At 43.9% G+C, this 17,113-nt stretch overlaps 1 protein-coding gene across 1 annotated transcript; it reads right to left on the bottom strand.

Moving 5' to 3' along the window:
- Positions 1-7,679: 7,679 nt before the first annotated feature.
- zgc:110222 (uncharacterized protein LOC550336 homolog) lies at positions 7,680-14,487 on the bottom strand. The gene is made up of 3 exons (XM_063061458.1): positions 14,334-14,487; positions 11,224-11,543; positions 7,680-8,793 (listed from the first exon to the last, which is right to left on the bottom strand). Exons 2-3 carry the CDS (start codon positions 11,474-11,476, stop codon positions 8,585-8,587), a joined length of 462 nt encoding a protein of 153 aa, XP_062917528.1. The 5' UTR covers positions 11,477-11,543; positions 14,334-14,487; the 3' UTR covers positions 7,680-8,584.
- Between the last annotated feature and the right edge of the window lie 2,626 nt (positions 14,488-17,113).

Below are 17,113 nucleotides of genomic sequence, written 5' to 3' on the forward strand. Positions count from 1 at the left end.
CCCTTCAGTCGCCCAATGGGAAGCTATTGCAGCGTAGGAGGAAATGCAATGCTACCAAGCGGACCAACCACAGTTGTTGCGGTCTGCATCGCCGCAATGCGTAGTTACATTTTGGGAGAGGTGTGCATTAGGCTACGGTGTAGGGTTTGGCGTAGAGTACAGCGTAGGGTACGCCGCTACACTGTACTTACGGCGTACATTTGACACACAAGTATAAATCAGCCTTTACTGTTCAATATTCAAAAAATTGACACCACCAAATGTTCCCGTCAACGGGGAAAGTCCAGGAGCAATGTCTAACTGAGTCTTTGTTTCAGCAGCTTCATACGGGATGTTGGGATAACATAGCCACAGGAATTTCTTACTCAGAAATATGAAGATTAACAGGATATTGAGTTACTGCAGGAAAGTGTCACAGAAATAAATATGACTATTACCTTATTGAATGGAAATGCAGGTACAAGGGTTTCTACTACTTATGTTCTTCAAAGTTCAAAATAAATTTATTATCAAAATACATATGTCATCATATACAACTCTTAGAGTTTCATTTTCTTGTGGGCATACTCAATAATTGTATTGGCCTCTACCAATCATTTGGATTCATCAGATGCGTGGAGAGGGGAGCTTGCTACACCGGGCAACAGCTTATTCTCCAGATCGTACTGCCCTGGCTTGCCTACCTACAGCTAGGATGCAACATCCATGGTCGACCCTGGCCAGCCGAGGCCTCAGATACTCAATAAATCCATAGTAGAATATGTACTTTTCAATGTTCTATAACCATAATAGAATTAAAGAAAGACCGCACCAACTTGGGCTTTCAAACATTGTGCAAAAGTCAGCAAGCTGTGCAAACACAAAAAGAAAGAAATAACAATAAATAACCAAGCAATAAATATTGGGAACATGAGATGAAGACTCCTTGAAAGTGAGTCCATTGGTTGTGGGAACATTTCAATGACGGGGCAAGTGAAGTTGGTTCAAGAGCCTGATGCTTGAGGAAATAATAACCGTTCCTGAACCCGGTGGTGAGAGTCCTGATGCACCTGTACCTTCTTCCTGATGGCTTGTTAGTTGTGGTAAGATTTTGTTGGAAATTTCAGAGTTTAAGGTTTGGCAATCAATGCTGCTCAGGACGCCAGGGTGAGAAGAGTGCAGATAGTTTGGAGGCCCGGAGGAGATTCCAAGCTCTAGCGAGGGCTAAGGGCATGGTGGCATTGAAAAGGATTAATCATATTGCAGTTCTGGGATCATGGCAGGCACATTGCCTATTGTGTTTCCAATGTTACCTTGACTAATCTATAAACATGATTGAAAACCTCTTTGGGACATTGTTTTAAATGCTATGTAAGGGGGTTTCCACTTTTACGTTACTGTGGAGGCTAATTAAAATGGCGTCTTTGTTATGGTAATGTGGGGAAAGCAGCTTTGTTGTGTTAAACGCTGAGAAAGTTTGCGCTAGCAACTTGTTTTGGTTTAGAGGGTGATAAGAGAGTGCTATTAACCAATTGGGATAGTTGTTATGATTTTGGTGTATTTGAAGATACTGTATGCACGGGGTTTTGGGGCAGAAGGCGGCAGAGCAAGACAGAGGTTGGACCAGGTGCTGTGATGTCCGCTAACGGGGTTGGACCCCAAGGAGCGCGTTCGGCGAGGAGATGGAGACGGACTCGTGTGGAGCGTCTGGTCGACCACTGTGGTTGGTCCCAGGCGGCCGGTCGAGGTGGTCCGAGGGGTCGCAGGGTGAAGAAGAAGGTCCTTGAGCTCCAACTGTTTTGTGCACGAAGAGATTGAACTTTGATAAGTGTGGCGCCTTTTATTTTCCTTTTATATTTTATTCTCTCTTAATTATATAGTTCCAGTAATATCTATAAACTGTAAATCATTTAATTGCATCTGGTGTATTGTCTGTTATTTGGGCGGGGTGGGGTACATCACACAGCATCTACACAAACTAATTACCCAGTTTGGCGGGGCCGGGGCTGTTTCCCTAGACGACAGCGAGCCGAGCGACCCTGAGGGCGGCTGGCGGGGCTATACTATGTATTTTATCTGGGATTCACTGATCTCTTTGACTAAGTATTGACTACAGGGTGCAGAGGAGATTTACTAAGATGCTGCCCAGACTAGAGGATACGTCTTATGGTTGAGCAAACTAGGGCTTTTCTTTTTGGAGTGAAGGAGGTTGAGAAGTGACTTGACAGATGTGTACACAAAGATAAGAGGCATAGATTGAATAGCATTCAGACTTCTTCCCAGAGCAGAAACAGCTGGTACAAAGGGGCACAGTTTTAAGGTGATTGCTGGAAAGTAGAGGGGGGATGTCAGAGGTTAAGTTCTTTACACAGAGAATAGAGAATGCATGGAAAACACTGGCAGGGGTGGTGGTAGAGGCAGAGACATTAGGGGCATTTAAGAAACTTAGATGATAGGAAAATGGAGAGTTATGTCAGAGGGGAGCGTTAGATTGATCTTAGAGTAGGTTATAATGTTGGCACAACATTGTGAGTCAAAGGGTCTGCACTGTGCTGTAATAGTCTATGTTCTACGTATGGAAATAAGTCCATTTTCAACAATACAGCAATCAGGCTTCCTCTTCTTTTTGTCTGTTCATTTTCATGTGAGATGCAGATTTCAGCTCACACTGCAGTATTGAATAACAGGGAGGCAATCAGAATGACTGCACCAGTGAACCCAGTCAGGTAGCAGTAGGAACATTAAGAGTTATCATGGTATTCGGTGATTCCTACACGCTGGGTAATGAACTGGAATAGTACTTTATGGTGCTCTAAATTGCTACATATTTTGGTGCTACAGATTTCATTTGGCTTTACTCATACATGCAATAAGGTCCTTATTAGCTTCCTTCCAGTTTTATTCTTCCTGCTCATCCTTTATACTGCTACATTTGCTCAGCCTGTGTCACAGGATCAAAGCTTTTAATAACATTATCCCACACTCACTACCACGGAGCACATCGACTGTGGCTTTCCCCTCCTCCTTTTTAGCACAAGGTGCACAGAACCGTAACTTACCCTCAAGATCCCCACTTCCCATTTAATTACATTTTCCTTCCTCCTTGTTTAATATAGAATTAATGCCTTATTCTGGCTTCTTCCCCCTTCCTTTCCAGTCCTGTTGAAGTGCCTTGGACCAAAGCATTGTCTCTTTAATCCCCATCCTTCACAGATGCTGCCTGAACTGCTGGTTCCTCCAGCATTTTCAAAGTTCAATGTAAACTTATTATCAAAGTACACATACACCACCATATCCAACCCTGAGATTCACTTACTTGTGGGCATACTCAATAAATAACATAATAGAGTAATAACCATAATAGAATGAAGGAAACACCACACCAACTTGGGCTTTCAACCAGAGTGCAAATACTGGAAATTTTGTATTTTCTTTTTGAAAATACAAAAAGAAAGACGTAATACTAATAAATAAACAATAAATATTGAGAACATGCGATGAAGAATCCTTGAAAGTAAGTCCATAGGTTGCGGGAAGATTTCAATGATGGGGCAAGTGAAATTGAGTGGAGTTATTGCCTTTGGTTCAATAGTCTGATGGTTGAGAGCTAATAACTGTATATTTGTGTATGTGGGTCTGGGTTTCCAGTATCTGCAGAATCCCTTGTGTTATTGATACCTTCCTTTCACTTTGTCAATGTGGAGCAGACCAAGTTAATCATGTTGCTCTTATACTACTAGTCTAAGTGGAATTTCAAATTGCCTTACTGATCTCATTAATGAGGTATTGGAAACAAATCCTTCATTCTTCAATAATTTATGCTAATACACTTAAATTTGTCTATTTCTATTATGGGCAGTCTTGTATTGATTTGAATCACCTGCTTTTATGCTGTCTCCCTCGACAACTTATTTATTGTGCAATGCCATATCATTGCAAAGAGCATTAATAATTGTTTGATGCTAGCTAAGCTACAGCTCTGGAAACAGACTTGAGTAGCCTTATTGTTTCAGGTCTTATCAGGATTGATTGGTGAGGCTGTGGACTCGATTTGGGGGACTTTCAGCTTCATGTTGCATGTGTTACTTGGATTCCCGTTTCTCTTGTATCTTTGCTAATTTTGAGCGGTTTGGTTGGGGCGATTGATGCAGACTGGGGCGCTTTGGCAAAGCCCGGCCCTGCAGCCTGCATTGCGTGGCAGTGTGGCACTGAACCAAACACTACTCGTTAGATGCTTGATATTCTTTGTGTTGCTCACTTGCATTTTGCCGTTTGCACAATTTGTTCCTTTTTAGCGTGTTGGTGTTTGATATTTTTTTGAATAGGTTCCATGGAGTTTCTTTGTTTCATGGCTGCCTGTGGGAGGACAAATCTCAGAGTTCTATTCTGCATACATACTTTGATCATAAATGTACTTCGAATCTTGAATCTCTAGTAGTGTTGGAACAGAACACAATTCACAACTTCAGATGGACATATAGCTGTGGTGCTGAGCTTAAATCCACATGAATCCACATTGAAGAGGGTTCTTACTGAAACTTAACAAGTAAAATATTGAACGGACTAGATAGAGTAGATGTGCAGAGGATGTTCCCGATAGCGGGAGAATCTAGGACTGGAGGGCAGAGCCTCGGAGTATAAGGGTGTCTCTTTAGAACACGGATGAGGAGGACTTCGTTTAGCCACAGGGTGGTGAATCTGTGGAATTCATTGCCACAGACAGCTGTGGAGGACAAGTCATTGGGTGTATTTAAAGAAAAAGTTGATATGTTCTTGATTAGATCAGGGCGTCAAAGGTTATGGGGAGAAGACAGGAAAATGGGGTTGAGAAGGTTAATGCTCAGCCAAAATGAAATGGGGAGGGAGACTTGATGGGCTGAATGACCTAATATAGCTCCTAATTCTTGTGGTGTTATTGACACTTTTTAAAATTTCAAAATATACTTTCTTTAAAAATAAAATTATATACAATAAACCATTCAATGACTCTCAACCCTTTACATACATTTCCCGTATGGTCTCTAGATATCCATACTTTTGGCCATCCACGTGGCACTCCGTTGGTTCACCTTACCACACCATAGTTGAGGGGTATACTCCCTGTCACCGGACCCCTCCCACTCCCGCAGGAGAAGAACTCTAATCTGTGGTCCTTCCCCACTGGACCCTTGCGGTGGCTGCACCGAGTTTCAGTGCGTCCCTCAGCACGTACTCCTGCAGCCGAGAATGTGGCAGTCGGCAGCATTCTGCCACGGACATCTCCATGTGCTGGCAGATTGTCAAGTTTTGGGCCGACCAAAGCATGCCTTTCACCGAGTTGATGATCTGCCAATCTGCCAGCAGCACCAGATGTTGGTCTCCGTGTGCGTCCCCGGGAACAGCCCGTAGATCAGAGAGTCCTCTGTTACGCAGCTGCTGGGGATGAAACGTGACACTAGCCCATCCATCCTCCTCCACACCCTCTCTGCGAACTGACAGTGCGCAAAGAGGTGGATCACAGACTCCTCCTCATTGCAGTCCTCCTGTGGGCAGTGGGGTGTGGAGACGACGTTCCAGGCGTACTGGAGGGATCTGATGGGGAGGGCTCCTCTCACCGCCAGCCAGGCGAGGTTCTGGTGCCTGTTGGTGAGGTCTGGCGATGAGGCATTTTGCCAGACGAACTGGACAGTCTGCTCAGGGAACCACCCCACTGTGTCCATCACGTCCTTCTCCTGCAGTGCCTGCAGGACATTATATGCCAATCACTGCCTGATGGCCCTGTGGTCAAAGGCGTTCTCCCGGAAGAGCTTTCCTACGAAGGACAGGTATGGCAGCAATGACCAGCTGACTGGGGCGTTGCGCGGGAGTGAGGCCAGACCCATCCTTCGTAGCCAGGGCGACAGGTTGAACCTGGGCACATAGTGGTACTTGGTGCCCACATATCTGGGTTCTACACACAACCTGATGCGGCCACACACAAAGCTGGCCATCAGGGTGAGGGTGACACTGGGGACGTTCTTGCCCCCATTTTCCAGGGCCTTGTGCATGACGGCCCGTCTGACCCACTCCATCTTGGATCTCCAGACGAATCTGAAGTCAGCTCGGGTGATTTCTGAGTTGTAGGAGCCGGGGACGGGCCACACCTGCGCCAAGTACAGCAGCCCTGAGAGCACCTCACACCTGATGACCAGGTCCTTGCCCGTTATCGATAGGGAGCGCCCTCCCCACAGTCCCAGTTTCTGTTTCACCTTGGCAGTCCGCTCCTGCCAGTTCTTGTTGCACGCCTCGGCCCCTCCGAACCAGATCCCCAACACCTTCACATGGTCAGACCTGATGGTGAAAGGGACACTGGATCAGTCGGGCCAGTTGCCGAAGAGCATGGCTTCGCTCTTCGCGCGGTTGACCCTGGCCCCCGACGCTAGCTCGAACTATTCACAGATGCTGATCAGCCTGCAAACTGACCTCGGATCAGAGAAGCTCCTAATTGTTGTGGTGTTATTGACAGTTCTGTCACACTTTACCCTCTAACAGACATAGAGTTCCTTCCCCTCTCCCCCTTCCTTCCTCCCTCTCTCCTCCCTCTGCATCTAAACATCATGTAGTTAGAATTGCATATTGGCTGCTTTGAAAGTGCAAAGCTAGCTAAGACTTGTGCATAAACATACCCACGTCTCTTTGTTTTTGCATCTCCTTTTAAATTGTGCCACTTACCCTATGTAGGTTATCCTCTGTTACACTTAAGTACTAGAATATTTCACATCTTTCTGCTTTGGATTTTAGCTCTGATGTGCTTGCTCATCAGAATCAGGTTCATCATTCACTGAGACATGGAACATTGTTAAATTTGTTGTTGTGCCGTGGTAGTACAGTGCAGTACGTGAAAAATATAATAAGTTATAAAAAAGAAATATTAAAAACAAAGTGCAAAAAAAAAGAACAAACTAGTGAGGTAGTGGTCATAGTTCATGGACCATTCATAAATCTGATGGCAGAGGGAAGAAAAAGTTCCCACAACATCGAATATGGATCTTCAGGCTCCTGTAGCTTCTCTTTGATGATAGCAGTTGAAGGCATTTCCCAGATGGTAGGCACCCTTAACGATGGGTACTGCTTCTTGAGCCACCAGCTTCTGATGATGGTGTGCCCATGACGATAGTGCCCATTTTACTAACCTTACTGTTTACCTTGTTGCACATTATAAGAGTCATACAGCAAGAAAACAGGCTCTTTGCCCAACTAGTCCATGCCAACCAAGCTGCATTTAGCCTGTATCTTCTTAAATCTTTCCTATCCATACATCTATCCAAACAATTTTAAATATTCTTAATGTGCCTGCCTCAACCATCTCATTCCATCTACTGACTACTCCGGGTGAGAAAGGAGGACCTCCGGTTCCTATTTTAATCTGGACTGACGAAGGGTCCCAGCCCGAAACGTCAACTGTTGATTCCTTTCCATAGGCCTGCTGGCTTCCGCCAGCGTTCCGTGTGTGTTGCTACGCCATCGCTTTTATAAAATTAATAATTTACTATTTCAGTCAGTCAGGACACGCCCTGTTCTCACTGTTACTGTCAGGAAGGAGGTACAGGAACCCTACGGCACAAACTCAGTGATTCAGGAACAGCTTCTCCCCTCTGCCATCTGACTTCTGAATGGACATTGAACCCATGAATACCACCTCACTCATTTTTACTTATGCACCACTTATTTAATTGAACTATTTTATATGTATAATTACTGAAATTCATGTTTTTTTTTCTATTATTATGTATTGCATTGAACTACTGTCACAAAGACAACAAATTTCACAACATATGCCAGTGATATTAAATCTGATTTTGAAAGAAAAAAATTAGCAGTAACCACAAATGATTATTATACAGTAGAAAAGCACAATAAACTAACTTTTTACATAATTTATGTAGTTCATACAGTAAGATTTTAATGATTATGTTCTGCAATTACTTTCCACATAGTGCATAAAATAGCAACATGACGTAAATCAGACAAATAAACGCATTATATTCAGGGGAAGCCAGTCCTGGACATTGGTATCCATCTTATTATTTAATGATTATTTATGAATTTATTTGTAGTCATTGTTATGTGCCATGTCGTATTGTGTAGGTGATCATGATCATGACTGTTCCTGGCAAATGGTTCCACAGAAGTGGTTTGCCATTGCCTTCTTCTGAGCAGTGTCGTTACAAGACAGGTGACCCCAGCCATTATCAATTCTCTTTGGAGAGTCAGTGGTCACATAACCAGGACTTGTGATCTGCACCAACCGCTCATACGACCATCCACCACCTACTCCCATGGCTTTACATTGACCCTGATTGGGGAACTAAGCAGGTGCTACACCTTGTCCAAGGGTGACCTGCAGGCTAGCGGCGGGAAGGAGCATCTCATCCCTCTTTTGGTAAAGATGCATTTCCACCCCGCCTCGCAATATTATTTGTGGAAATATTACCTTATGTGTTGTGTGTCTGAGTTATATGTACTGTATTGTGCACCTTGGTCTGGAGAAACGTTGTTTTGTTTGGCGGTATGAAAGACAATAAGCTTGAACTTGTTATGTTCCTCCTTTATAACTCGGTCTAATTTTACTCGATGTCAATGGCAGTCATGGGATCAGCTCATTAGGGATATCCACCATCCACACATCTTTGTGTCCCCTGGCTGGGATTGGCTTACGAAGCCACCGCGGATTGGACAAAGTGGTGAGATATTTCAGCTCCAGCTCATGCAGAACAGCTCTTTTTTCCAACTCCTTCATCTCCTCAGGGTCTGAACCACTCGGGCATTGCCAGGTGTCTCCAACGTCGACTAACCCTGCAGCACATACACAGGAGTTATGTTCTGAACAATGGCGAAGAACATCTGATGGTTTTTAGCATTTTTATGAGGGAGGACGCATCATATTCAAGGAAAGCTACTTGCAACAGTCTTTTCAAACCCACGGAAATGTTTGTGTGGTTCATTCTCTGAACTGGATCCTAACTATTCCCCGATGAAATTGCTCAGCTCAACTAGAGTGACCTGGTAGCATAATGGTTAGCACAACACCCTTCCAGTGTTCAGACCACAAACACAAGAAATTCTGCAGATGCTGGAAATCCAAGCAATACATACAAAGTCTGGAGGAACTCAGCAGGCCAGGCAACACCTAGGAAAGCGAGTAAACAGTCGCTGTGTCGGGCCGAGACCCTTCAGCAGAATGCATTGTGAAGGTCTTGGCCCGAGATGTCGACCGTTTACTGTATTCCATTGATGCTGCCTGGCCTGCTGAATTCCTCTAGCATTTTGTGTGCGTTGCTTGGAGTTCAGAGTTCAATTCGGGTGCCCTTCTGTAAGTAGTCTCTGTACGTCCTCCTGGTAGAATGCGTGGGGTTTCTCTGGGTCCTCCCACAGTCCAGAGGCGGACCGTGATCAATGGTGAGTGAAGATGTCCACGCTGGTTCAGGAGCCTGATGGCTGAAGGGTGATAACTATTCCTGAACTTGGTGGTGTGGGACCTAAGGCTTCTGTACCTCCTTCCTGATGGCGGCAGTGAGAAGAGCACGCGGCCAGGGTGGTGGGTGCTGCTTTCTTGTGGCAGCAGACAGGATACTCTCCACTGTGCATCTATAGACACAGGTATCTGTCAAAGTTTTAGATGACATGCCAGATCAGCGCAAACCTCTAAGAAGTAGAGGTACTGCCGTGCCTTCCCTGTAATGGCACCCATGGCATTATATACTGTAAATGCAAGTCTTCCTCTAAAACCGGTGACCTGAGGTACAGGAGCCTGAAGACACACACTCATCGTTTTAGGAACAGCTCCTTTCCCTTCACCATCAGATTTCTGAACAGGCAACGAACCAACCCATGAACACTACCTGAATATATTTGCTCTTTTTACACCATTTATTTAGTTTTATGCACTGTATATTTCTTATTGTATATTTTATGCATTGCTCAGTACTGCTGCTGCAAAACAACAGACTTCACAACGTATGTTGTGATATTAAACCTGATTCGGATTCCTTTGCAGTACATGATGTAAAAAAATAGTTGACAACATGAGAAGCAGAAGACAGAAGCAGAAAAACTGAGAGCCATAATTAATCTGTATTAAAACAACAATAGTATTTATCAGTACTAGTCTTTCTCAATTTAGACCACAAGACATAGAGCAGAATTAGGCCATTCGGCCCATCAAGTCTGCTCCGCCATTTCACCATGGCTGATTTATCATTTTTCTCAACTCCATTCTCTGCCTTCTCCCCATTACCTTTGACACCCTTACTAATCAAGAACCCATCAATCTACATTTTAAATACACTCACTGAATTGGCCTCCACAATTGTCTGTGGCAATGAACTCCACCCTTTGGCTAAAGAGAGTCCTCTTCATCTCTGTTCTAAAGGGACATCCTTCTATTCCGAGGCTGTGCCCGCTCCTAGACTGCCCACTATATGAAACATCTTCTCCACATCCACGCCATCTTGGCCTTTCAATATTCAATAATTTCAATAAGATCCCTCCTCATTCTTCTGAACTCCAGCAAGAACAGGCACAGAGCCATCAAATGTTCCGCACATGTTGATGGGAAGGCTAGCATTTTGTTCGTGTCATTTACAGCTAATGATGGGATACAGATATAGACTCTATACTATAGAGGGAGAAATGTGTGGATAAGGTCATAAGCTGGTCCCTGGAATGCCGGCCATGACAGGAAATTGGCGCTACATAGGGAATTGATTGGAAAAGTGACCTTCTCCTCACACCTCAAGGTGAAGGATGAGTGGGGGAGATTAACTAGGTGGGCTATGGAAACCATTGAACATTGCTACATAACCCGTGGGTTCACCATCAATTAAAGTGCATTTATTATTAAAGAATGTATAAATTATACAACCTTGAGATTTGTTTACTTACAGACAGTCGCAAAGCAAGGGACCCTGAAAGAACCCATTAAAAAAAATAAGACCAACCCCCAATACCCACAGAGAAAGAGGGAAAAAAAACCAAATCATGCAAACAATAGAAGTCAGCAACAACAACAGCATTCCGAACCAAAATTGAATCCTTCGATCCAAATCCCTGGAGCAGCTCGGAGTAGAGCCAAAGGCTCAGTGTTCAGTTCATCATATTAGCAGGACAAGTCGTTGCAAAGTTTGCAGACGCGAAGCACAGCAGCCGGGGGGAGTCTGTGTTGCAGACCTGAACTAAACCAACACATAGACCTGAGCTAAATTTTATAGATGACTCTCGACTTACCCACAATCGCCCCTCTGCCAAACTTCTCTCCGTCCTGCAGCAGGTTTTGTATCTGGTGCTGGCTCATTCCCACTGTGTGAGTAAGGATGTCTTCCCATTCCGAGCCTTCCCAATCCTTGTATGCTACATGAACAGCCAGGGTGCAGCCCTGTAGCTCCGCCAGCAGAGGTCGCCAACGGGTCTCCACGGTCTTTACATTGTTTAATATCAGACCCGCATATGGTTGGCGGAAGGAGAGGCAACTCACTCTCATCGGGGGGCTTTGTTAACTGCTTCCAAAACAAAGGCGCAGCAAGAACAAACCAACTTCAGACCTCAATCTGCAAATAAGAAGACACAACATAGAATATACAAGGACTGAAGTTATGAAACATTGGCCTGGTTTCACCTGGAGTACTGTCAAGAATCATATTTACCATCATTGACATGAGACATCAAGTTTGTTGTTCTGTGACAGCAGTACAAAAATAGTATAAGTTATAAAAATAAAATAAATTGTGCAAAAAAAAAGGAATAATAAGGTACTATGTTTTGTAACTTCAAAGCATGAAACTAATTCAATGGAAGACACGGGAGTCTGAAAAGTGCGCCTGATTTTGTTTCTTTTAGCGAGTCACGCACTTATCACTCACATGCTAGTGTCATGACATTTGCAATTCATGTATTTTTACATATAATCATAATGAGTTATATAAACCACAAAGAATGCCTAATCAAACAATAGATTTGCTCATAAAAATTACTCAAATATTAAACATCCAACATAAGGTAGTGATCATGGGCTCATGCATCATTCTGAAATCTGATGGCAGAGGGGAAGAAGCTCTTCCTTGAGTGTGTCTTCAGGCTCCTGTACCCCCTCTCTGATGGAGGAGAGGGCATGCCCTGGATGATGAGGGCCCTTAATGATGGATGCTGCCTTCTTGAGGCACTAACCCTGGAAGATGTTCTCGAAGATGGGGTGGGGGTTTGTACCTGTGATGGAGCTGGCTGACTCTCCAACCCCTGCCAACTACTCTAGTTACCATGGTCACCTGATACAGTTACACAAGCACAAAAGGAATCCCTTTGGCTCAGGTGGACCACATTGGCCAAGATTTACATCAAAGCTAGTCCCATTTGCCCACACCTGGCCCTCATCCTTTCCTACTCATTTACTTATCCAACTGTCTTTTAAAAGTTGTAAAGGGTACTAGCCTCAACCACTTCCTCCAGCAGCTTATTCCATGTAATGACTATCCTCTGCTTGAAAAAGCTGCCCCCTCAGGTTCCTATTAAGTCTCTCTCCTCTCAATTTAAATCTGGATTTCTTGATTCTCCAACACTGGAGAATTGACGGAATACATTCACCCCAATTACAGTATACCCCTCAGGATTTTATACACCTCTACTTAACATCAGACAACAAATATTTTGCTTCCAGAATACTTTTGGGTGTATCTTATGTATTTTGGGGGGCTGATCATGAAAATCACCATGAAATTTCCCTGTCACGCATCATAAAAACTCACCTATATTTGTTATTTCAATTCATAATTCAAATCAATTAAAATGTTGCCTGCAAAGTAAGCTGAAAAGTTTTCTATCTTGTCCAGGCATGTCTGGGCATGCTTAGGCAGGGTACATGCTGAATGCAGGATGGGTTTTAGAAAGGCTATAAATTTCCATGAAGGATTTCAAAAGTCAGGACCACCAGGCTCCGGGACAGCTTCTTCCACCAGGCCATCACACTGATTAATTCACGCTGCTACAATTGTATTTCTATGCTATATTGACTGTCCTGTTGTACATACTGTTTATTACAAATTACTATAAATTTCACATTGCACATTTAGACACACACATAATAAAGATTTTTACTCCATGTATGTGAAGGACGTAAGAAATAAAGTCAATTTAAATCAACATTTGATACCAATGTTTCCCAGAATAACTGATGCCAAGATTAAGGAAGGCATTTTTGTTCATCCACAAAATCGAACAGGTCATCGAAGAACTTCTAGTGGGACTGGAGAAAATCGCATGGAAAGCATTCAAGGATGTTGATGAAAGTTTTCAGGGCAACTACACAGCACCAAACTACATGCAACACACATCAAAGTTGCTGGTGAACGCAGCAGGCTAGGCAGCATCTCTAGGAAGAGGTACAGTCGACGTTTCAGGCCGAGACCCTTCGTCAGGACTAACTACATGCAGCTGGTTGACAACACGCTTCAAGCATACAAAACCATGAACGGCAGCATGTCACTAAAGATTAATTTTCTGTATTCCTATTTAGACATCTTCCCTGCAAATCTTAGCGCTGTCAGTGATGTGCATGGTGAAAGGTTTCACCAGGACATTATAGTCATGGAGAAAGGGTATCAAGGCAACTGGAATCCATCAATGCTGGCTGATTATTGTTGGATGCTGAAGTAAGAAGCCTCAGACACTGAGTACAAATGAAAATCATCAACATTTTTTAAGCTTACTTAACTATTGCAAAGCATCCAGACTGTTATACAATTAAACTCATTATATTTAATAAGTTAATTTCTTGTTTCTCCAAATTCCTACATAATAGTCTGAAATTTACTTGTGTTCAGTTTCATGCGGTCTAACATAAATAAAAAATAATTTCGGAGGAAGCAACACTTCCAAAACATTGTTATCTAGTGTAATCACTATAATGGGGTAATCAGAATTGAATGAAGTAGCCCAGATGAAGCCTAACCAGAGTTCTGTAAAGCTGCAAAACATATTTCTGACTCTTGAACTCAATGCCTCGACATCTTTACCACCCTATCATCCCCTGCTATGGACGAGAGCCACTCGATCCCTTGCCACATCAACTGTTAAGGGTCTCCTAAAGGCAAAGTGTTAGTTGTCCAAACACTTCAAGACAACGAGGCAGTATTACCCCTCAGATCTAATGAACATGAAATTAGATATCTATAATACGGTATGAAAAAGGGTTAAACATTATTGCAGCTTCGTAGAATTCTCAGTCACTACACAGGAAGCTTGAGGTCAAGCAAATGAATCCACAAATGAATTAGGTTTATTCTTTAGATTATTTGTCACAGCAACGTAAGAAGAAAAAAATGACTTCACAGGAACTCCAAGCTGACCTTTCTCGGGGTTGGGTGCTTCAAGACCGTGCCTGTACAGGCTGCATTTCAAAAACCAGCAGAACCTCAGGCTGCCTTGCCTGGAACATCAACACAGAATCTATCCTCCCTCACAAACAACCACAGCCTCCAAACTGGAGCAGGAAGTGCCAGCCCGAACTAATCCGCCATGCTGACATCGATTGCCCGGCAGGCTGAAGCAATCAAAAAGATGAATGGGCAGCGCTCAGAGCACGCCGGTGGAGCACAGCAGGCCGGGCAGCATCTATGGAGGGGAGTGGACAGTCGACTTTTCGGGCCGAGATTGAAAAGGAAAGGAGTAGCAGCACGAGTAAGAAGGTGGGTGGTGGCGGTGGAGGGGAAGGAATACAATCTGGCAGGTGATGGGGGGAAACCAGGCGAGAGGGAAGGGAGGATGAAGTAGGAAGGTGGAAGATGTAAAGGGTTGAAGAATAAGGAATCTGATAGGAGAGGAGAGTGGACTATAGGGGAAAGGGAAGGAAGAGCGGCAACAGAGGCAGGTGAGCAAAAGAGAAGGGGGTGGGGGGAGCCAGAATGGGGAATGGAGCAAAAGAAAAGGAATGAGGGGAACGAAATTACTGGAAGTTAGAGCAATCAATGTTCATGCCATCAGGTTGGAGACAACCCAGATGGAATATGATGTGCAGCTCTTCCAACCTGAGTTTGGCCTCATCGTGGCAGTAGAGGAAGCCATGGAGAGGCATGTCAGAATGGGACTTGGGAATGGGAAGTGAAATTGAAGTGTTCGTGGACTAGTGGGAAGGAAGACAATGAATGACCACATTTAGGCCACCTTATCCGCAGATATCTGCTGTCCCAGCACAGAGTCTAATTTAAAAACAAGAGTGTAACACAGGTGTGATTAAAGCCGTGCTCTGGCAAAGTTGAGTAATTACCACAATATCAAGGTTGTAGAGAGTACCCTATTTAATGGCATTTTTGCACGTGGAAATTGGCCCTTACAGAATTTACAAATAACTGCCAGAAATATTTAAAAATACAGAATAAAAAAGTCAAAGAGGGTTATTGTTATACAAACAAGTACCTGTATACACAGGAGCAGTGAAAACCTTTACTTGCTGAGGCATAACAGGAAATTCATTCTTGTAGAAAATATATGATGAAAAATTAATAAAATGTGAAAGAAACTAAAATTTTTTGTAATTTTTTTTGCCACGGCTTCACATTACAGAAAAGCAGGATATGGGCAATTATCTCGGCATGCAACCCCTTTGCAATCTGGGGTTTGCTGTCTTTTATTTTTGACCTACAGAATTCTACTCTGGGTCTACATCAGCAATATTCCTAACACAAAAAGTAGTGAACACCTTTGAAATGTTCCTGTCAAACCACGTGATAGATCCACTGTTAGTAATCTTTCATGCGTACGCACAGAGTTTGATTTTACATGCTATGCCAGACTGTAACATCAGGGAATGAAACTTTGTCTACCCAGCATCTTGTTAGCAAATGTACAGCTGCTGGGGAACTAGACTGAGGATGTAAGGGCAAGATTGCTGTATTGCAGGGAAATGAGGAATTGCCTTGTCCGGTGTTTCACAGAGACATGACTCACTCCAGACATGCCAGATATGATGGTAAGACCCAAAGGCTTCTTAGGATGGACTGGACTGCTGTTTTGGAGAAGGCAAAAGATGGGGCTCTCTGTTTCATGGTAAACTTTTTGTGGTGCTCAGATGTGGCAGTCTTGTCACAGTCTTGTTCCGCCAACCTAGAACATCTAACGATTAAGTGCCAATTGTTCTACTTACCAAGAGAGTTCTGTGTGATCCTGACCGCAGCTTACATACCACCAAAGGCAAACATTTGATGTATTAAGTACTGCGATCAGCAAATAAGAAACAGCCTACCCCGACGCCTTTCAAATCATTGTTGGGGATTTCAATCAGGCTTGTTTGAAGATCTCTGCCCATTTATCATCAACATATCAGCTACAGCACCAGAGGTCCCAACGCACTTGGCCACTGTTACACTATGATTAGGAATGCCTACTGTTCCGTGCCTAGACCACATTCCAGGAAATCTGATCGCTTGGCTGTCCTCCTACACAGGCAGATGTACAGTCATTGCATACGGGCAGAGGCTAAGGAGCAAGAGTCCAGAGATACGGACAATAAGCAGTGGTTGCAGGAGGCAGAGGAACAGCTATGGGATTGTTTCAAGACAGTAGACTGGGCTGTGTTCAAGGACTCATTGGAGGATGTGAACCAATACACCACAGTTGTCACAGACTTTATAAAAACAGTCATAGGTGAGTGTGTCCCCACAAAATAATTTCTGGAATGAAGCCCTGGATGAACCACGAGATCCGCAATCTGCTGAGGGCCAGGTCAGTGGCATTCAGGTCTGGCAACCGAGTTAAGTCCAAGAGGTCCAGGCACGAGCTCTGAAAGCCATCTCATGTGTGAAGTAGGAAATCCGAACCTACTTCAGTCATTGATGGACACTCAACAGTCATGGCAAGGCTTGAATACTTTCACCTCCTGCAAAGTGAAACCAAGAGACATTGGTGACAACAAGGCTTCACTGAATCTGGCCCAGGAGGGATACCTGGCTGAGAGTACTAAAGACCTGCGCCGATGAACTAGCAGGAGTGTTCACTGAGATCTTTAACCTCTCGCTTCAGTGGTCTGAGTACCCAGCTGTTTCAAGCAAGCTTCAATTATACCAGTGCCCATGAAAAATGAGGTGACCTGGCTCAATGACTATCGTCCAGTAGCACTTACATCCACACTGGT

This window comes from Mobula hypostoma, chromosome 10, assembly GCF_963921235.1.
Source record: "Mobula hypostoma chromosome 10, sMobHyp1.1, whole genome shotgun sequence".
Classification (NCBI taxonomy): Eukaryota; Metazoa; Chordata; class Chondrichthyes; order Myliobatiformes; family Myliobatidae; genus Mobula; species Mobula hypostoma.